This window comes from Ambystoma mexicanum, chromosome 10 (genome assembly GCF_040938575.1).
Source record: "Ambystoma mexicanum isolate Mex_15411 chromosome 10, UKY_AmexF1_1, whole genome shotgun sequence".
Taxonomy (NCBI): Eukaryota; Metazoa; Chordata; class Amphibia; order Caudata; family Ambystomatidae; genus Ambystoma; species Ambystoma mexicanum.
In genome coordinates, this window is record NC_090932.1 from 518,599,412 (window position 1) to 518,622,068 (window position 22,657).

The following is a 22,657-nucleotide window of genomic DNA, read 5'->3' on the forward strand; positions in this document are numbered from 1 at the left end:
TGTCATTCCGAATGTAACATGGCCGTCTTGACCTCTGTGTACAAACTAATGTGTAATCTACCTGCAGGCCAAATGTTAGGGTCATGTACTGAGACCTTGTCCTTCGTTGACCTGTGTATAGAGGATTACCTGTGCCAACGAAGCTAATCCGCGAGCACATGTTAAACATAATATAGTCAAATACTGAAATGTGAACACTTGTTTAACTGCATTGAATAAAGATATGTGCGAAGGCTCAACGAGAAATCCAAAGACACACTGTTGCTATTGTAACTTGTTGGTGAATGTATTAAGGATAACCCCTAAATTTATAGATGCATAAATTAAGATGCAAACTCGGAACGAACCCTAGATCCGTGATGTATTAACTTGTAGGTGGGCTGGACATCATGTTTTGGACTGTATAAAAGGTGCGACTATTCTAATGTACAGCCCCATTCAATAAGCACACCGAACAGGGCTGGAGTTCGCTGTGTTGTACTGAGGGCCTGATGGCTATCTGTTGCTTTGTCCTTTGAAACTGTTCAGTTATAGAATAAAGATCTATGTATCTTTCTTTGTAACTCGCGTTATGATATTTGGCATAGACAAACTAGACATGCTTCTGAACTTCAGTGGCCAATTAATGGTAGTTTTGAGATCCCTCGCATAGAATACTTAGAATCTATACTATTAAAGAAAAAGGCTAGACCTGCAGCATTCAATGTATTACAGAATTGGAAAAAAGAAGCTGTACAGCAGCTTAAGAGTAGAGAAAAACATGCGCGCCGTCATAAGACGAACGCTGAAAAAGCTTTGTTATATGACCAAGGTAAACAGTCTGAGTCAGCTAGGAATATGGATAGGGCTTTCTCACTCGGCATCCAGAAAATGTATCCTTCTAAAGACTTTCATTTTTCCGATGAACTTATTGATAAATTGTTAAATGAACGAAGGCCTGGTGCCACTGCGCCACCTCCGTATGTTCCTCTTCCTGCTGCTTTGCCTCTTCCTGTTGTTATTCCTCCTCCTGCTCCTGTCTTTCCTCTTGTCGTTCCTCTTCCTCCTTTTGTTGCTGCTCCTGCCCCTGCTCCTCCACTTTTTCCTGTTGTATCAGTGATAACACCTCCGTTGAATATGCCTCCTCTCCCTCTTCCAAGTGGTCCTGCACCGATTGTAGTAGATCAGGGAGCAGGATGGAGGGTTGTCACTCGCAATACTGTACTTCCAGAGAAGAAACATGAATTGATTGCGTGGGCCAAGCATTATATGGAGGGGGGTGATTGAGGTAATGTTTTTGCCACACTTTCTAATATGGACAATTTTCCTGAGAAAAACGTTTTTTATTGAGGGATTAGGTATTCATTTATGTGTAATGTGGGACAGATTGAACAATTCAGATCTCCCACAAGGGTTGAGGGATCTGAACGCCTTAGCGTTCTCTAGAGACACTGCGGAGAAGGTACAAGAGCATGTTGAGAGGGTATTTGAGTATAGAAAGGAGTTGGAAAGGTTACAGAATGAGGATGAAGATGGAGATAGTATGTATGTGCAGAAACGGTTCTTTCCTTGACGCAAATTGATATCTGAGTAAATGCGAATTTGCATGAAGGACGCAATTAGATGGATCTCAGACACATCGATAACTCCAGTTGAAGTATATGACACGTATAGTCAGTATACACCAGAAATGCAGAGGAACGTGATGCAGGTAATGATAGAGTACCTACAGGATGAGTGTGTAAAAAGAAAGATTTCTTGTCCCGCAGAGTTATTAAGTATTTACAAGAGAGCTTTTTCACTTGACACTTCTTCGGCTGCTTTAGCGCTTGATTTGCCTTTGTTGCTTAGTAAGCGTTCGAAGTCGCCTACTTCTCAGTTGCCTATGAGAGAGGTTCCTCCGACATTCGTCCCAAAAGTTGAGATTCCTGTTAACCCTGCAACGGGTGAAGCTGCTCAGGATATTCCTGCACACTATGTGTCACAGTTCGTTCACATCCCGTTCTCAAGGCAGGAAGTGAACACCATTAGACAATCTATTCCCGACATTAGGAAAAATCCGACAGGGTTCTATAAAGAAATAGTCTGTCTTACAATCCTCAGTATTCACTTTAAGTGATATTGATCTGTTATTTCCCGTACTGCCCGTAGATTTGTGGTAATAGGTTAGGACTATAGACGACTTACCAAGGTTAGGAGATACATGGGCTAACATAATTAGAATCGATGGAGAAAGGCCAGCTGGCGAAATACCGCCTCAGGTGATATTAACTTTACCTGACAGAATCATTGTGAAATTAAAAACTACAATTCCTGAGAAGAGAATTATTTGGGACAAGCTTACCACCTGTGTCCAAGGGATGTCTGAGGGTGCTACCGAGTTCTTTAATTGGTTCTAACCGGTATTCTCGGATTTCAGTGGACAAGACTTGGGCACAGAGTCTGGGAAAAGATTATTTGTAGACAAATTTGTGCGTGGTTTGTTGCCCGACATTCAGTCGCAAATTATGTCTTCTGTGAGCGCTTGGCAAGCTAAGTCTCAGTCTGAAGTACTGCACATGGCTCAGTACTATGAGAATCGTGTCAATAATGAAAAGGAAAGAGTTGAAAAGAGAAAATATGATTTAAAGACAAAAGTATTATTACAGCAAATTAGAGGTCTGTATGTTCCACAAGGAAATGTGCCTTTGGGTCCTGTAAACATTAACCAGTGTGCATATTGTAGGCAAGAGGATCATTGGCGTGCACAATGCCCGGTCCTTCGACAGAGGTCAAATAACACATTTGGGAATATGGGTAGACGACCCAGTGGTCGCCCGGGTGTAGGGGGCACTAGTAGAGGTCAGTTTTCACAAGATTCACAGCAACCTTTTTCACAGGATAATCAGGTGCCAGGTGTGGATACTAGAAACATTTTTGATCATCCTTCTGCCGCTTACCTCTCTGAAGAGCTTCCTTTCGACAATATTCTGTTGCGCTAGGATTGCCCGAAGCAGTGTTTGGAACCGACGCCTATTCCCATTGATCAGAAAGGTCCCTACGTTGAAATGTTAGTGGGAAATAGGAAACATCTATTCTTGATAGATACAGGGGCACAAAAGTGTTCCATTGATCATTCACGGATTCCAAACATTCCACTGTCAGGGCAAACTAAAGTTTCTCTAGGGTTTTCTGGCACACCAGTTGTCTGTCTGGTTTCTTCGCCGGTACCTATTTCTTTGGGTCCTTTTACGGACCACTGTCCATTCCCTTTGACTTCGAATTGTGGAGAGAATTTGCTGGGGTTGAATCGGTTGAAGGAATTAAATGTGGTAATTGTTCTTCTGACCACAGCAACTTTGTCTCTCAATTCTTGACTAGACCTTTGCTGCCGGAATTTAGTGAAGTTCCTGAGTGTTTGTGGGCAATTGACAACAATGATGTCGGTGTTTTGTAAATTGAGCCTGTTAAAATTGTCTTGAAACATGGAATAAAGCTGCCACGTATTCCACAATATAAGATTTCAGTCGAGGGTGAGCAAGCTTTGAAATGCATCGTCTCCTATTTTGTGCATCGAGGGGTGATTGAGGAAATTGCAGGTAGTTTGTGCAATAGTCCGATTTTACCCGTGTACAAAATAGGCAATAATGCAATTCCTTTCTGTTTCATAATTGATTTACGTGCCATCAATAAGATCGTCGCTCCACAATTTCCAATTGTGCCTGATGTGATGACAATATTAACTATGATCCCGGCTTCAGCTACTCATTTTAGTGTTGTGGATCTAAAGAATGCTTTCTTTAGTATTCCTATACACAAGGACAGTAGATACTTGTTCGCGTTCACCTTAAGGTTACACGGAAAGTCCTAGCATCTACAGTAGGGCCCTGAAAGAGCAACTTGATACCCTTGAGTTGCCCTCTACTTGTACACTGCTTCAATATGTTGATGACTTACTTTTAGCTGCTGACTCAGAGAGCGCTTGTAAGGAGGGCACTGTGTTTTTGCTTATTCACCTGGCTAAACATGGACACAAAGCTTCGCTTAAGAAATTTCAATATTGTTGTCAGGAGGTCGCCTATTTAGGCTATCTCCTGTCAAAGGAGGGAAGAAGATTGACGCCTGAACGAATAAAACTCATATCTAGCATGTCTGTCCCAAATACGCAGAAAGAAGTTAGAGCCTTGATAGGAATGGCTTCTTACTGTAGTCAGTGGATCCCCAATTTTTCGTTAACGATTAAGCCGATGTTGGCTTTGACGAAGAAGGGCATTTCTTTGCATCTGCCGTGGAACATGGAGCACCAGCGTGTATTTGATTTGCTCAAGAATGCATTGTGCTCGGCACCGGTTTTGGGCACACCAAATTATGAAAAGGCCTTTGTGTTGTTTGTGCATGAATGTGATGGATGTGCTTTGGCTGTGTTAACGCAGGAACATGGAGGGAAGAATAGGCCGTGTGGTTACTTTTCTTCAGCCCTTGATCCTGTAGCATGCGCTTTGCCAAGATGTTTGTGAGCTGTCGCTGCTTCTGCTGCGTCTTTATAACAGAGTGAGGGAATGGTCCTAGGCCATGCTTTAACCCTGATGGTACCTCACTCTGTGGATGTTCTACTGAACAGAACTCAAACGCAACACCTCACTTCCGCACGGTTGACGAGATATGAATTGATCTTGTTTGCACCACACATACAAATTAAGAGGTGTTGTGTTCTTAATCCGGCTGAACTCTTACCTTTCCCGCATGGTACTGCTTGCAGTGACAAAGAGTCCCATGATTGCCTGTACACTACCGAAGAAAGAGACAAAGGGTAGAATTGATCTAAAAGATACTCCTTCGAACAATCCACAAGGGGAGCTGTTTTGCGATGGCTCCTGCTTCAAACTTCCGGATGGTACATCCACAGCTGCTTATGCAATCACTACGTTGAGCACGGTCGTGGAAACCAAGAGAATCGCGCATAAATCCGCGCAAGCTGCAGAGATTATAGCATTTACCCGAGCTTGTGAACTTTCCGAAGGGCTTACTGTGAATATATATACTGACAGTCAGTATGCCTTTGGGGTGGCTCACAACTTTGGGAGACTTTGGTCAGAAAGAGGGTTCCTGACTTCACATGGTACAAAGATCCAGCATGGCTCCCTGATAGTACGACTACTCTCAGCGCTTGCACTCCCTACTCAGCTGGCTATTGTAAAATGTGCAGCGCATCAAAAGATTGTAGATGATATAGGAAAAGGGAATGCTTTTGCTGATCAGATAGCTAAACAGACTGCCACTGATCTCTCTTCAGACACATATACTTCAAGGGAAGCCACAAATGCCTGTACTATGGATGAGGGTACCGATTCCGTGAGGGATATCCAAGCCGATGCTGCATTAGAAGATTCAAAGAGATGGGCTGAGGGCTTGGGGAAACTTGATGATGATGGGTGTTGGGTGGCCAGAGTTGAAGGAAAATGGCTACTTCCCGATGCGTACATCATGATGATGGTTGTTATGGCTCATGGTCCCATGCATATATGTGCCCGCAAGATTACAAAAATGTTGGAAAACTTATGGGTGAATGACAAAATCTCTAAGGTAGCTGAACATTTTGTTCAAAACTGCATGATCTGTTTACAGCATAATGTGGGAAAGGGAACATCAACTCCTAGGGGAAGTTTTGGTCCACCTTCTGTCCCCTTCGAGGTTATACACTTCGATTTTATTGAAATGGAACGATGTAATAACTTGAAGTACGTGTTAGTTGTCATTTGTGCTTTTAGCAAATGGTTTGAGGCTTTTCCTGTTAAAGTCGCTACAGCTATGACTACTACAAAAACTATGTTAAAGGAATATTTCCCGAAGTTCGGGTTGCCAAGAGTTATCTGGTCGGACAATGGTCCACATTTTATCGCTGCTGTAGTTCTGCAGATATGCGCGGGATTACAGATCGATAAACGGTTCCATTTGCAAGGCACGCTCAGAGGGCCGTACTAATAGAAAGACACAATGGCATCATCAAAAACAAGCTTGCTAAGACGTGTGCCGGCACCAAACTAAAATGGCCAGACACCTTACCGATCATGTTGTTATCCATGCGTACAACCCCTCAAACTAAGACTGGGCTCTCTCCCTTTGAGGTGGTAATGGGGAGACCTGTTAATATCTGGAACCTTCCGAAATGTCGTTCCTTGAGAAATGTTGAGAATGTACTTCTTTCATATTACTGTAGCCAGTTGACTAAAAACTTGTATTTGATTTATCACCAGGTGCGAGAGGCTTTGCCTGTACGATACGAGGGCCCTGGTCACAGCATACGGCCAGGTGACTTGGTCCTGACGAAGGTACTCGAGCGATCCTCTTGCCTTGCACCTCGGTGGCGGGGCCCCTTGCAAGTCCTGCTGGTCACGCAGACAGCGGTGCGGGTGTCAGGCAGGAAAAATTGTATCCATGCGACCCACACCAAGAAGATACCACACCTAGTGCCATACAATACAGAAGAAACACAACCCCTCATCAGTACTGCAACCAACGATCCTGAAGCAGTAAACCGCATCAAGAGTGCGTCGGAGACCCTCCCTGAGCCCGTGGGGTCTGGGGAAACAGCCATTTTGCCTCCACACTCTCCCACCAGTTAGTTTCCGGAAACTGTCGTTCTGGATCTTGCATCCTCTCTTGTTCTTGATACGTCGCTTCCAACGGGAAGTGACGACACGTTGTTCTCAGATCACTCAGTACCAGGAAGCACGAGGTACGATCTGCGACCAAGGAAATAGACCTACTGCACGGTTCAGCTGTGCGATCAAGGAAAATCATCAAGGGCTTGCCTTTTTGGCCCGATCTATTGTCTACACTAGGTTTCTGTTGGCTAGGGTTTGTGGAAGGACTAAGAAGACGTTCGGCCTGGAGGTCGCCAGCTAAAAACATTGGCGTGTTCGTTTGAAGATTGTAATGCCTGCCGCTGCTACCGCTCGTACAGGACTGATAAGTGAACATGTGACCAGCTGCGAAAAAGGACAGTCCGTAACATGGGCCCCGAAAACGTACTGCTGTTTTTTGATAATGTTAATTGGTTTTATAATAGTTATTGTTTTAGGCTTCTGGTATCTAGAAGAAGTACATCCATTTGAAAATGTGTTACCAACTGAAAATGTACCTACTGTTTCCACTCCTTTCGTGCACCTGCACACTGAGATTCTCAGCATAGACCGAGATATCACAACAATACGTTATTATTCATCATGAATGCCACATATGCCATCTTTAATAAGTACAACTGTTGGGTTTGCTGGCATTTACCGCAACTCAGGGATAAGGGGCTAGGTTGGTATATTCATCCTTTATCTTTGAAAACTGCATGCTATGCTTCTCTTAGAGCATTATTCTTTGGTCGCTAGAACGATAGCATCTTAGGGAACTTTGATGGGACTAATTTGAATCAGTTTGAGAAACGTGTTTGACTCCCTTGGGATGCTCGCTTTTTGCAAATAGAAGTAAGCTCAACGTTGCTTCTGTTAGGCCTTCTGATAGATTGACTCGTCCTTTCCAATCATTGATTTCCTTTAAAATGGCTCCTATAGGCAATAAGGATGCCACGCCTCCTTCTTACACTGTTAACCATGGCCCGATCCAGTTTCTTTCTGTATACAGAGGAATGGTACTCAGTCAATGGGCGATTTTAAAGGTTGCGCCAACGTTGTGAATTTGACTGGGGAAGACAGACCTTTGTATGTAGGCGAACCTGTCTACTTTGTTTGCGGTAATGTAGCATTTCCTTGGCTACCCAGGGATTGGCAGGGAACTTGTTATTTGGGGTTCCTGTTACCCGGGGTATTCATAGTCAGTACTGTAGAGGTTTCAAAGGCTTGTCCACGGCGGGACAAGGATGGTGACACTCCAGCACATGTTTTGGGAGACGTAGCAAAATCCTTTGTGCCATTTTGGGGACAAATAATGAACTCAGAAGATATCAGGAGACTAGCGAGAGTACTGGAGAGAACCATCAACCGGACCACTGACATACTCTATAATATGACTCTAGAACAGAAAGCAATGAGGTTAGTAGCACTTCAGAACCGGATGGCATTAGATGTCATCCTGGCTGAACGTGGAGGGGTATGTAAATTAGTGGGGTCCGCTTGCTGCGTTTTCGTGCCAGATTCCTCCCCAACTATCTTCAAGGCAATACAGAATCTGCATGTCCTAAGTTCAGAAGTGCATGTTCCCGAGGGACACTGGGATCTTAGCGCTTGGTTCTGGGACTTCTTGCGATCTTGGGGTTGGAAGGTACTTTCGGTCTTGCTGATCATTTTGGGAATTCTGTTGTTCCTTTGTTGCTGTGTACAGTGTCTTCCTGGTATATGTTCAATTCTAGGAGGATGTTGTGCACAGGCAATGGGTACGTTAGGACGCAAGGTATACGCCCCAGACAAGAACTCCAATGAATATGTTCTGAAAGAAATTCTGGTAACCGATCTAATGGCAATTGATATCTCCGATGGTGATTCAGGGTGTGTGGACATTGGGACGTGGAAGTATTCGTAAAGTGATTGGAAGTAGTTTAGCGCTTGGCATAGGCCAAAAGGAGGGTTTGTCGAACGAGAAATCATATTATACCCTCTAAATCGTGTGTATATATTCATATCTATTGGCCTAGGCCAAGTCGCTCTGCGTGAAAATTCGCGTTGCAAGGTCCTGACCTTAAATCTGTGCTAGCCGCCATTTTAGGTTCATCCGCCATTTTAGATTCTCTCTCTAAAGTCACCCTGTGTCCTAAGATGGTGGACAGTGTCATTCCGAATGTAACATGGCCGTCTTGACCTCTGTGTACAAGCTAATGTGTAACCTGCCTGCAGGCCAAATGTTAGGGTCATTACTGAGACCTTGTCCTTCGTTGACCTGTGTATAGAGGATTACCTGTGCCAACGAAGCTAATCCGCGAGCACATGTTAAACATAATATAGTCAAATACTGAAATGTGAACACTTGTTTAACTGCATTGAATAAAGAGATGTGCGAAGGCTCAATGAGAAATCCGAAGACACACTGTTGCTATTGTAACTTGTTGGTGAATGTATTAAGGATAACCCCTAAATGTAGTTTTCCCACCAGTTTGAAAGATGGGGAACTACACATCCCAGAATTCAAAGGGGGGAAATGAACTGGATACCCTTCTGATGCATGTCCACAAAAACCGTTAGCTGTGTAGACTATATGAAGACTGGGACGATCAGTGCTTTGTGCTAGTATATAAACTGCCCCCCGCCCACTGTCCTCCATGTAGATTTACACATTGGCATTAGAGTTGTTGCTTCACTTGATCCTTCACCTGCCTTCTGCATATGACACTGGACTCGAGCAGGCAGGACAGATTCTACATTCCATTTGAAGTATCCAGAGCAATGGGGGTGAGATATTTCTATGGTCTATCCTCTATTTGTGACACCAACCATGAAAGCATGCCTCCGTCTCAACTCACATGCCCAGGGTCCTAATGCGCTCATACCTGGGGAAAATGGCAATGTTAGGGCTGTGGTGGTCTAGGCCATATCTGTGCCGATATGCATTTTAACTTTGTCATTTTCAAAAAGTTTTTCTGCCACTATCTATAAGAATGTAAATGAACATGTATTGCAAGAATCAAGAAAGAAATCAACAGCTCCCACTGAACGCTGTCCTGTTATGATTGCATGATCAATGGCGACTCCAACATCAGACCTTTATAATACACCAGACAGATGGTAAACAAGCTATAGTGATTTGATCAATATGCAACCTTTCGGTGAATGTGTGTTGGCTATGACATTTTGACAAAGTTTTCAGACCTCACATGAGTGACTTTTCTCTCTTTAATGGGATAAATCGTTATCAAAACAAACTTTTATGACTGATCGCAGCGAGGGGTCATGATGCCCATGCCATGTGGTTCCAAAATAATGCAGATCGAGGCTGATTTTCAAATCAATGACCTGTGACTGAGCAGCAAGCTCATTGCTCAAAAAGTGCATTTTAACACTTCCACTAGTCAGTCTTTCATTCAACACAATCAACAAGTGAGCGCCATGAAATACCAAATCTGCAGCCACCTTAGATTCCAGGAGGATCAGCTAAAAGTGTGCAGAGACAAGTTTCAAAATGCTGACAATTTATGACCTTTTAGAAAATATTTGTTAAGATTAGTTAACTCCACCTGCTATACCGCGATAACCATGATATACCGTCATTTGGCAAGAAGGTTATCATACCGCCATAAAACCAATACTGTGACATCCCTAACAGAAAGCATGAAATTCCTCCTACTTGTTGGCTTAACTTCAATTGTTTTTTAATATGGCATTGCCTGTAACTGTCTTCGAGCATCTAACCCCCAAATAATCAAATTCCTTAACTTTTGGCATTATCACCCCGTTACAGATCATAGGGAGCATCTTCGCTGCCCTCTTTCTTCCCACACACACCATTACTGCTGATTTCGTAGTATTTATTTTGAGCCCAAATTTTGCATAAAGACTGCATAGGCAGAGATCAGAATCTGGAGGGCCCTCAGAGTTCTAGCTATTAACACAGTGTCATCTGCATAGGCCAGGACAGGAAGGGGCCTGCCCCCCAGATACGGATAATCGGCCCAGTATCCACCAATGCCTTTAAAAGCTTATTGGTGTGCAGGGTAAAAAAGATTGGGGGCCAAAACACAGCCTTGACGGACCCCCTCATCCCACCTTGAAACACCTAGAACACTGTCCCCCTGTACACACATGCCTGGTTCTCACTGTGAGGTTTTTGTAATATGGCTAAGATGTCAGTCGGACAACCCATGGACCGAGCACGGTCCACAACTTTGCTCTATCTGCTTTATCAAAAGCGGTGCTCAGGTCCCTATAAGCGAGATATATCCCCTCACCCCTACAAAAAACAGAATTGGCGGACGACTAAATACAGATTCAAACTCTGCTCCATAGTTCCCACCCCAGGGAGAAAGCCGAACTGAATATCAGTGAAAACCACCTTCTCCGATAGCCAGGACTCAATGTGCCCCAGCAGTACCCTCCCAAAGATTTTAAATGAGGTATCAAGCAGGAAAATTGGTCTATGAGAAGTGGGGCTGATAGGGTCCCCCTACTTAAAAATAGGAAAGATTACGGACGATTTCCACGAAGACCGAAATGAACCCATTTCCATACAGTAATAGTAGTATGGTCAGGATAGGTTAGTTTTGACAGTAGACTCAACTTGGTTTGGACTCTCACTGACGATTGACGAGCACCTTAGTTTTGTTAGGCAGGGAATACCCATAGTTTAGGGAAAGCTAGGAGTTTTCACCTTTCATTTAATAAATAACTGTCGTGAGATGGAAATCCAAAGTCTGTGTTGTTCTTCTGATCTGCCACAGTGTGTAGTGTGAGGAGGGGAAGATGCTTTGCAAAAGATGATTGACAGAGAAAGAAAAATAGACATATAGAGCGAGAGTGAAAGTGAGAGCGAGAGTGAATGGGGGGGGTGTGGAGAGATTGCAAGACAGTAGTGGAAGTAGATGTGTGGGTGACGTGGAACGAAAAGGAGGGCAAGCAAAGCTAGTGGTAACAGAGGTGACAAGAGTGGGGTAAAGAGTAGAGAGAGAGGAGGGGGTGTAGTGACAGATGTACAGCAGTGTATTGAAGGCTGTTAAGAGGTTAGTGAAGGTTGAGAACATGGTTGTATTGAGAGATGAGAATAGGGGTTTAGTGAGAAGACTAATTTAGTGCAAGTTGGGGTGAGAAGACTGATTTAGTGCAAGTTGGGGAGAGGAGAGTAGGGAGAGGAGGAGAGGGTTGTAGTGTGAGGTGAGCTGAAGGGCAAGGTAAGAGTAGTGAGAGGTAAAGAAAGTGGTGTAGTAAGAGTGGTGTTCTGTAAGGAGAGGGGAAGGAGAAAGGTGTGAGATGGAGGATGAGGGTATGTAACATCTGGAGGGAGTAGGAAAGGACAGGAAATGGTGGGAGAAAGGAAGTGGATAGCAAGATCGGGGAGGGTAACAAAAAGGAGCGACTGAGGATGAGACTGAACCAGAGCATCTGAGATTGCCATTATTCCCATCAAGCTGCGTTACCAGTCCTGGGGGTTGTTAGGGTAGGGCACCTCTAGCAAGTTCCCAGAGGGATCCAAATTGATAAGGTTGTTGTCTCTAGACACTCATTGCAAGCTAGTGATAGATAGTAGGTGTTAGCAATCTCTAGTTGGGGAAGCTGGGATTTAGGGATGCTCAATAGTGTATTCACCCACCTCCTTTCCAGCCTTGAGCATTCTATTCATCAAATATGCCTGTCTTTGTATTGCAACATTTACCTGATGTTACAGATGACCTCAAGAATGCACCAAAAGATTTAAAAGTGTGTATTGGCTTAGAAGTCAAGGGCTCACTAGAGGCCATCCCTCTCTAGCTGATCTAAAGAAGGGCAGTCCCTCCCTAACCAAGGCATCCCTCAACTTGAAGATGATCATTAGAAATTTGTAACCCCTACTATCGAAGGCCTGTCTTACTAAAGGTGATGGCCTAAAGCCAAATGCCTTATCTGTCGAGGTCTCCCTCATGAAATAATGTAGGTGGTCTCTGCCCTAAGATCCCTGATTTAGGTTGGATTTTTGGTGACTTTCAGACACTCGTGCCCCACTTGCTCTTAAACTTTCTCATCCACCTGCTCCTCTCCCTAGGTCTCACGGAAACTCTGTCTCCTCCTACTGTCCGCCTGTCGAATGGGAAATCATATTCTACCCTCTAGATCGTGTGTATATATCAATATCTGTTGGCCTAGGCCAAGTCGCTCTGCATGAAAATTCTCATTGCAAGGTCCTAACCTTAAATCTGTGCTAGCTGCCATTTTAGGTTCATCCGCCATTGTAGAGTCTCTCTTTAAAGTCATCCTGTGTCCTAAGATGGTGGACAGTGTCATTCCGAATGTAACATGGCCGTCTTGACCTCTGTGTACAAACTAATGTGTAATCTACCTGCAGGCCAAATGTTAGGTTCATGTACTGAGACATTGTCCTTCGTTGACCTGTGTATAGAGGATTACCTGTGCCAACGAAGCTAATCCGCGAGCACATGTTAAACATAATATAGTCAAATACTGAAATGTGAACACTTGTTCTCCAGCATGGGGTCTGGCATGGATTCACATGCTCATGAATATTCCCCGTCGTCAGGCTGGGAATCCTCGGTAAAGAAAAAACCAGTATCAGTTTCGTTTCTGATCTGTCTTTCGTAGTAATAACCAATCACTGGTCTCTGCGTCATACTGACCACAGCCAATGACTGCCCTCTACCTAAGCCCCGCCTCTGGCAGCCATCTTCAGATTTTTACTGCACGTTCATGTGTTGGGATCCTCGTGCTATTGCTCTCGAGCGTTAGTGCTATTTTTTCACGTTTTTTCTCAAAAACTTCGTTTTTTCGGTCAAAAGAGCCTCAAGCTCCACCGACTCTCCATCCGATCAACGGGGACCCGTGTCGGATTCGTCTGCGCCCCTCAAGGGTGAAGATTTCGTCGAGCTACGCTTTTGGAGGACTCCAGAAGTTTCTCAGGCCCGTCACGGACATGGCCCAGGAGAAGGGAAGCTCGACGCCCGGAAAGCTGTTCAGGGTCTGCCCTGGATGCCAGCTGCAGAACGTCTTTAAGGAGGACTAACACTCCTTTTGTCTTTACTGCTTACATGAGGACAAGACGCATGTGGAGAAGGACTGTGCGTTTTGCGGCAACATGTCGGAGCGGACCATGAAGGACCGCCATCAACGTCTCGCCAACTGGCTGGAAGGGAAGAGCCCGTCCGGCGAGAAGAAGAGTAAGAAGTCCGAGCGGTCTTCTAAGACCTTTGAGGACGCCCCGGCGACGGGGGTCCAACACAAGGCCAAGCACCGCGAGTCCGCTGGCACCGGGAGCGCCGAACGGTCGTGCTCTACGGGCGCCAGGCAGGGCGCACCCGCCCGGCACCATCAACCACAAGCCAACGCTCTGGGTCGGGTAAGAGGAAGGCCGAGCACCCGGCGAAGCTCCTGGAGAGGCCCCGGTCGAGCTCGAAGGCCCCATCGGAGGGGGAGCGAGGCAGTGTCCCCCCCCTCAAGGATAAGGCGGTGAGCGCACCTAAGGTGGTGAAGGCCTTAATCCATCCGGCCAAGGCCTCTATCGAGACTGTCGCGGCGGCCCTGGCTCAGCCTGTGGAGGCTACACCAGTGGTGGCGACCTCGGTGCTCAGAGTCTCCCTGCCACCTCGGAGGGAGTCCTCTTTTATGCCCATCGATAGGACCCCCGTGAAATCTCCGGCGGAAAAGAAAAAGGGGGGGCAGGGTGTCGTCGTAGATTCGGCTTCAACCTCGGAGGAAGAGCTGATCGAGGTCTTAAGCCACGGCCTCGGCGTGGAAGAAGACCGGCCCGTCGGGATGGATCCCGACGCAGGTGACAACGACATCGTCGAGGGTGCCGACGGGGCCCCGATCGCCCGTCGGATTCCCCTCTGCCAGCGCCGCAAGACAACTCGGCGGCCATTTTGTTGGCTATACAGTCCTTATGCTCGGAGATAAGGACGAGACTACCGTTGCCGGCGGAGGAGCCACTCCCGTCGGGGGACCCAGAACCGGGACCTTCTGGCGTTCCTCCTCCCAAGAAAAGAAGGATTCACCCTCCACCTCCTTTTCAGCCGTCGCGCCCCGTCCAGCCCTCCTCCCTGTCCACGACCCGAGGGGATGATACGGGGACTGACACAGCAGCGACGGGTACGGACGACAAGGTCTACGACGAGGATCTGCCGTCGTCACCTCCCACCAGGGCTTCTCCGCCCGACGAGATTGGATCGTTCCACTCCATGATCGCCAGGGCGTCCGAGCTTTTCCAACTCTGTCCTGAGGAGAAGAAAAAGGAAGGATTCTTTTATCAACGGCGCGAGGCCAAGAGGAAGACTGTCCTCCCGGACGCGGCCCCCCTGTGCCTCCGGGCGCAGCCTACCCCGGACTCCGTCGTCTCCGCGGCGGCCAGGAAGAAAGCGGGGGGGGGGTGCGGCCTCCACATCGACTTCCCCGCCGGACGGCGAGGGAAAGAAATTGGACACTATGGGACGCAAGGTCATCTCGTCTGCAGCGACGACGATTAAGGCGGCCAACGCCTTGGCTATCGTGGCCCACTACGACAGGGAGCTATGGTACAAACTGGCTCCCCTGCTGGACTTCCTACCGGACGACAAGAGGGTGGATGCCCTGGAGATCCTACAGGAAGGTGAGGTGGCGTCGGACCACGCCATCACTATTGCGACGGACATCGCCGACACTGGATTTCACCAGTTGGGCAACGGCGTGTGCCTTAGGCGGCGTGGATGGCTCAAGGCTACGGACTTCCGTCAAGACGTACAGACCAGAGTCCTGGACATGCCGTTCGATGGGAACAACCTGTTTGGGAAAACAGTGGACGATTCCCTTCAGGCCATTAAAGCGGACACGGAGACGGCCCGGGCCCTTGGGGTTCTGCAACAACGACGGCCGCCCTTTCGGAGCAGCGGAGGCAAGGGCGCCTCCAAAGGTTCCGGCGGCGGTTTCTCCACCTACCGTCAAGCGGCCCGCTCGTCGTCTCAGGAGGCCTACAGGGGACGAGGCAAGTCTGGCGGACCCCGCCGTCGTCGCCAAGGAGGTCAAGGCGGCAAAGCCTCGTCGAAACAGGATTGAACCGGCCGTGGGAGGCCGGCTGGCGAGCTTCGTCGGCGTGTGGGAGTCCATCTCCACCGACCGTTGGGTGCTGGACGCCTTAGCCCGGGGCCACGCGCTCGAGTTTCAAAGAAGGTGTCCGCGCGTCCCCCCCGTGACCAGGAAAGAGCTTCACGTCCCTCAGCTTCTCCTGGAGGTAAAGGCGATGCTCAGGAAGGGCGCCATCGAACTCGTCCCAAAGAGGCTTCGGGGCTCCGGAGTTTACTCGAGATACTTCCTCGTGAAGAAGAAGACGGGAGGATGGCTCCCCATCCTAGACCTGCGACGTCTGAACAAGTTCATCAAGGCACAGAAGTTCCGGATGGTCACCCTCCAGCACGTCCTGGGTCAGCTGGAGGAAGGAGACTTCCTGTCGTCGTTGGATTTGGAGGATGCCTACTTCCATATTCCCATCCTAAAGGGGCACCGAAAATTCCTCAGGTTTGTGGTCCAAGGGCGTCACTACCAGTTCAAAGCCCTCCCCTTCGGACTATGGTCGGCACCCAGGGTATTCACCAAGTGCCTTGCACCGGTGGCGGCGCAGCTGCGCCGCGAGGGGATCCACGTCTACCCCTACCTGGACGACTGGCTCATCCGAGCCAAGACGAGGGAGCTCGCCGTGGAGCACACGGCAAGGACCGTCCAACTTCTCACGGACCTGGGATTCTCCGTGAACTACGCCAAATCCCACCTGGTACCCGCGCAAGACGCACTGTTTCTGGGAGCGAGGCTCGACACAGTGTCCCTTCTGGCCTCCCCGTCGGAGGAGAGGACCAGGACCATCCTGGGCAAGGTACAGCGGATGTTGGTGGCCGACGCGGCCAAGGTGAGGTCCATCAAGTCCCTCCTCGGAATGATGTCTTCCTGCATCTACCTCATTCCCATGTGCAGGCTCCGGATGCGCCCGTTGCAGGAGTTCCTGGACGCGCGCTGGATCCAAACGACGGGCAGCTTCGAGGAAAGGATCACACTCGACGAGAGTTTCCGACGAGCGGTCCGGTGGTGGGGCACCCGCGCGCATCTGACGGCGGGCATGGACTTCCAGACCCCAGCCCACCAGAAGACAGTGACCACGGATGCCTCCCTGGAAGGGTGGGGAGCGCACACCGAAAATCTGCACGCAAGAGGCCTTTGGCTCCCGACGAAGAAATCCCTACATATCAACGTCCTGGAGCTCCGTGCAGTGTTTTGGGCCCTCAGGTCCTTCCTTCCGTCCCTCAAGGGCAAGGTGGTGAGGATCTTCACCGACAACACCACCACCATGTTTTACATCAGGAAACAGGGCGGAACCAGGTCCCCAGCACTGTCCAAGGAGGCGCAGGACCTGTGGCATTGGGCCGTCGCCCAAGGGATATTTCTGGTGCCGTTTCATCTGGCAGGGATAAAAAACACCATCGCCGACTCACTCAGCAGGGAGCTGCACTCGTGCCACGAGTGGGAACTACGGCAGGATCTAGTGGATCGCCTCTTCCAACGGTGGGGCACACCCCAGATCGACCTGTTCGCGACGGCGACGAACTCCAAGTGCCGGAGGTTCGCCAGCAGGTTTCCCCAGGCGAGGAGCATGGGCAATGCTTTCTCGTTCCCCTGGGAGGGCCTGTTCCTCTACGTGTTCCCTCCATTGCCACTGCTAATCCGGCTCATCAACCAGCTCAAGAGGTCACAGTGCAGGATGATTCTCGTCGCACCTGCGTGGCCGAGGCAGATATGGTTCCCGGACCTTCTGGACTTGTCAGCGTCACCGTCAATCAAGCTGCCGGTGGACGCAGATCTACTCTCCAGGGAAGGAGGTGCCATCCTCCACCACGACCCGAAATCGCTGAACTTGCAGGCCTGGCTCCTGCAGCGCTAGAGTTTGGAGGATACGACATACCGGCCGACTGCAGAGAGGTTCTTGCAAAGGCCAGGGCGTCCTCGACTCTTAAATGCTACGGACACAAATGGAAGAGGTTCTCTGTCTGGTGCCACGCACAGAAGATTAACCCTCTACGGATTACGGCTCCCCAAGTACTGCCGTACTTGCTGACGCTGGCCAAAGCTGGACTGGCACACGCGTCCATCAAGATTCATCTTGCTGCGATCTCCCGATACACCAGAACCACAGGGCGGACGTCCTTGTGGTCTCATCGTCTGGTGAAAGAGTTCATGAAGGGACTGTTCAGATCGTTCCCGCCGGTGAAGGCTCCGGCCCCGGCGTGGGAGCTCAACGTGGTGCTGACCAAGCTCATGGGACCTCCGTTCGAGCCTCTGCATTCGGCCCCGTTGAAGTTTCTGTCGTGGAAAACAGCGTTTCTTGTGGCCATCACCTCCGCACGACGAGTGGGAGAGATCCAGGCCCTTTCCTGCAAGGCCCCAAGGTGCCGTCGGACTTCCACCTCAACGAACCCTTGGTGTTGCCTGTGTTCTTCCCGTCGCCTTCGTCGCCGGCTGAGAGGACTTTGCACTCGCTGGATGTGGCTAGAGCGCTGAAGTTCTACGTGGACCGCACAAAGTGTTTTCGGAAGACGTCACAACTCTTTGTGAATTTTGGACCTGTCAATCAGGGGAAGGCTTTCTCGAAGGCTTCCATTTCCAGATGGCTCTCCGGCTGTCTCATGTACTGTCATCGGTTGGCAAACCGACCGCTGCCTGGCCATCCGAGAGCCCATTCCACCAGAGCGATCGCAGCTACCACGGCGTTCCTTTCTGGTGTGCCCCTGCTGGACATATGCAGGGCTGCTACGTGGAGGTCGACGCACACCTTCACGAAATTCTACTGCGTCGATCGGGATTCCAGGGAGGAGTCCAGGGTCGGCCAAGCAGTGCTGCGCAACCTGTTCGCCTGAGGTGAGCCTGGTGAGGAGGTAAGATGCTTAACGTTGAGTTTGATGTAATGCTTAATGTTGAGCCTTTGCCACCTCCCGTGGTTGTGCATGTGTGTACTGCTATGTATTCTTTATTCATGAGCATGTGAATCCATGCCAGACCCCATGCTGGAGAAGGAACAAGTTACTTACCTGTAACTGTTGTTCTCCAGCATGGGTCTGGCATGGATTCACATGCGAACCCTCCCTCCTACCCCTCTGCGGCTCTTCACTTGGTCATACTGCCACTTCACGTGCTTCCAAATCTGAAGATGGCTGCCAGAGGCGGGTCTTAGGTAGAGGGCAGTCATTGGCTGTGGTCAGTATGACGCAGAGACCAGTGATTGGTTATTACTACGAAAGACAGATCAGAAACGAAACTGATACTGGTTTTTTCTTTACCGAGGATTCCCAGCCTGACGACGGGGAATATTCATGAGCATGTGAATCCATGCCAGACCCATGCTGGAGAACAACAGTTACAGGTAAGTAACTTGTTCCTTTAACTGCATTGAATAAAGATATGTGCGAAGGCTCAACGGGAAATCCAAAGACACACTGTTGTAACTTGTTGGTGAATGTATTAAGGATAACCCCTAAATTTATAGATGCATGAATTAAGATGCGAACTCGGAACGAACCCTAGATCCGTGATTTATTAACTTGTAGGTGGGCTGGACATCATGTTTTGGACTGTATAAAAGGTGCGACTATTCTAATGTACAGCCCCACTCACTGAGCACACTGAGCAGGGCTGGAGTTTGCTGTGTTGTACTGAGTGCCTGATAGCTATCTGTTGCTTTGTCCTTTGAAACTGTTCAGTTATAGAACAAAAGTAACTGTATCTTTCTTTGTAACCCGCGTTTGGTGTATTTCCTTTTAGGGTACACTCTATGCTTAACATTACATAATATTTTAACTACATTGTTTCTGATGCTTGCTGGATAGACTATATAGTGGACAGGCTAATTTCTGCCCCAGCTGTTGGGAGTAAGTGTTTGGGGGCAACAGTGGGCATTACAGGTCAGCCTCTCCCACTGAAACTAGAATTTGTACTCCTAGGTGCTCCAGTGAAGGGGATATAGCCACTAATGGGAACCTGGGTGTGTTGATCAATTGGCAACTTCCTGCAACATACAACTAACATTGCCGTAAGATAGAAAAAAGTCCATCAACCCATTCTGATCTCCATGTTGTTGGGCGTCTGGAATGTATTGATAGGTGAAAAGGTCACTCGTACTTACAATTATTGGTGTAAAGACTTGCTAGTAGTCTGGCATCAATTTTTGCAATTTACACTACCAAATAACAATAACAGCTAGAAAACAAGACTTGTGTTTTTTGTAGCGTTGAATACATGAAGCTTTGAGTTTGCTTGAATGGAACTGATGGATAGTCAATACTTCTTCCGGGTGTTCCCTCAGATGGTCATTAAGGAGTTGTTTTAGTGGGGTTGGAAACTATGGCATAATTGTATTGATACTTTGAAGTTGTCAGAGGGGTTAACAAAGGAGGTGGGGGTACTTACTGACATTGTAATGCATATCGGATACCTAGGTATTACAGGTGGCATGTTTCTTTGACGTTAAATTCAATAAAATGTTTAGAATCAAAGAAATTACATATCCTCCCTTTTCTCTACTCAGGCTGTCCTTCCTGACATTGTAGATGTAGAAGCTCCAGCATATTTATCTGCTGTGCATACTGCCTTCATCTTCACCAAACCGGAACCTGGTGTCTGTACTGAATGCTTTCGAAGTGATGTGCCGGTGCATATCCGGTACCACCAGCCCTCTGGAGAGAGTGGGGAAGCCTTCGTGGCCCTCAAGAGGCCCCAACTTCTGATCCACTGCAGCATGGGTAAGAGGTGCCTATGTAGCCTATTATAAAGCAGTTCAGTGTTCTTAGTAATGAAACGCCATATGCTGGACCTCTGAAACCCCAATTTTTTCGCTTTGGTCAGTGATTCTGAAACCAGGATGCTAGACAAGAGTATTTGATGTTGGATGTTCAGCTGTATAATTTGGCATGGGAAAAGCAATTTGCACTGCATATTGTGAAATCACATGAAATTAATGTGGCACATCCAAAGACATTACTATTTCAATATACATTCCATCCGGTTTGCATAGAGATGCAAAACATATCCCAATGCTCAGTTACAGATATTTATTTAAAAAATGAAAGCGCTATACATAGAGCTGCTACCATACAACCGCTATTAATCAAACATGAATGGTTTGCCTTGCTTTAAAACACAGGAATAAAAATGTCTTAACTTTCTCTGTCATTTTCTCTGCCTTTCAAAGTAAATTCATTTTAGTTAATCCATAAAAGGTTGCACATATCAGAAAACACAAACATACGTGCACAATTTGCATGGCAATAAGTGCACTCCTTTTATTCTACCCATGCCTGCCAGCAAAACAATTTGAAAATGTAGGGGATATGATATGTCATTGAGATTTATATACATTGCACACTGCTGCCTTTTTCATGGTCTCAAGGCGCTCTGGCACATTTGAAAAGGAAGGTTGGTTAGTTAGTGGGACAGAGAGGGAGAGTGCAAGAGAGGTTTTGTTGTGCTATTGGTTACTCCAGTTCCAAAAAACAGTCGGTGTGTGTTGGGTTTGCTTCTTGGTGGGATGGGTTTGGTGTATTTTTTGGTGGGTGTGTCTGCAGTAGATTGTTAGTGTGTCTGTGGTCTTGTGTAGGCAGGCACACACAGATGTTCATAGCCAGCCAATCAGGCTAGTCCTAACAACTGCCAAGCACTCAGGATCACCCCAACAGTTTGTGTTTTGGAGCTGTTTGGGGTACCATACCTGTCTAAACCAATTCAAGCATCTATAGGGGGCACAGGGCAGAGTGTGGTCATGGTGCACAACTGGCATTTTAGGTGTGCTTCGTAGTTCCCACAAACAAAGGGATGTCCAAAAATATATTGGCAGGGAGTAGGACTCCAATTGCTTTAGTACCCCAATCTCTACCATACTCGTACAAGCCAAAACAAAAGTACAGCTGCACCAGCCTACTCCACAGCCCTTTTGTATGCTAATATATACATCCTGGGGTCAGAATGGGGTGCTTAAAAGCACCCCTGTCCTAGGTACAATATTGTCTACCATAGAGCATCACATTAGAAATTCTATCAGTGACAGGGAGTCTTCAGTAGAAGTCCTTCTGGCTACAGATGTAGCCAGAGATTCAGAAAAACAATTAAAGGCAAAGTATTTATGGGTTCCATAAAATTGGACAGCAGAACCCTCCAAAAATTGAATTTTGCCCCAACACATTTGTATCCCCTTTTTCCCAGGAACCACTCTGGATTATCTGTGGGGTGCCATCTTAAGAAATCTACATTGGTTTGTGTACGTTCCTCTTGGTGGACCGCATTAAATCTGTTTGTGTCAAGGACCACTGCAGAGTGTTTGCATTGGTGTCTGTTTCAAGCCAGTGACAGGGACGTGATATGTTATAAGTACAAACTTCCACCCGTCAGGTAATATTTTAGAGGTGCAATGACCCACTTCGCTGTTACTCATTCTAACTCCAAAACGGCATCATTTCCCTAGGAAAGAACCTACGACTGATATAGAGAATATGTTGCTCACAGCCAATACGCACTCGGAAGAGAACAGACCTTAGCACAACCCAGAAAGCATTAGTATGTTAAATGAATGTCTGACTAGAATCTGGCATTAAGAGGGGTGGAAGTGTTTCAAACCATTGAAGGTGTACTCTGCCACTTTTGTCGATATGGTCTTGTTGTACTTTGAGTCCATAAGCAAATCTTTAAGAGGTCCCATGATGGTAAAAAAGTATGGGATGACTCCACAGTAGTAACCGATGAGGCCTAGGAAGGCATGAAGTTTGCTTTTCGCTTTAGGAGTGGGAACTCTCTGGATTGCCTCCTTCGGGTAGGACTGCTTTTTTCCTCATTTTAAAGCCCAAAAATTACTGATGGATGAACAAGATGGCATTTTTCCTGATTTGTTTTTAGATCTACCTTCTGCAAGCTTTGAGTTATAAGATTCAGATTGTCTTGATATTTATCATGATTTCATCCTGTTAATCCACGGCATATTCTTGCTGGGGATGTAGGACTTATCCATAATTCATTTTAATGTGGCTGAGGGTCTGGAAGACCAAAGGGTAACACAGTGAAGTAGTATA

General features: G+C 47.4%; 1 protein-coding gene across 16 annotated transcripts in view; it reads left to right on the forward strand.

Moving 5' to 3' along the window:
- Positions 1-22,657, forward strand: part of PIGX (phosphatidylinositol glycan anchor biosynthesis class X) — a 650,935-nt gene that overhangs the window by 294,935 nt on the left and 333,343 nt on the right. For 15 of the 16 annotated variants that reach the window (XM_069618071.1, XM_069618072.1, XM_069618077.1 and 12 more), the window contains one exon: positions 20,128-20,341. In XM_069618071.1, the coding sequence (XP_069474172.1) occupies positions 20,128-20,341 (214 nt within the window). Of the gene's footprint in view, positions 1-6,212; positions 11,248-20,127; positions 20,342-22,657 lie in introns of those variants that run through there. The other variant, XM_069618082.1, reaches the window with a different exon arrangement.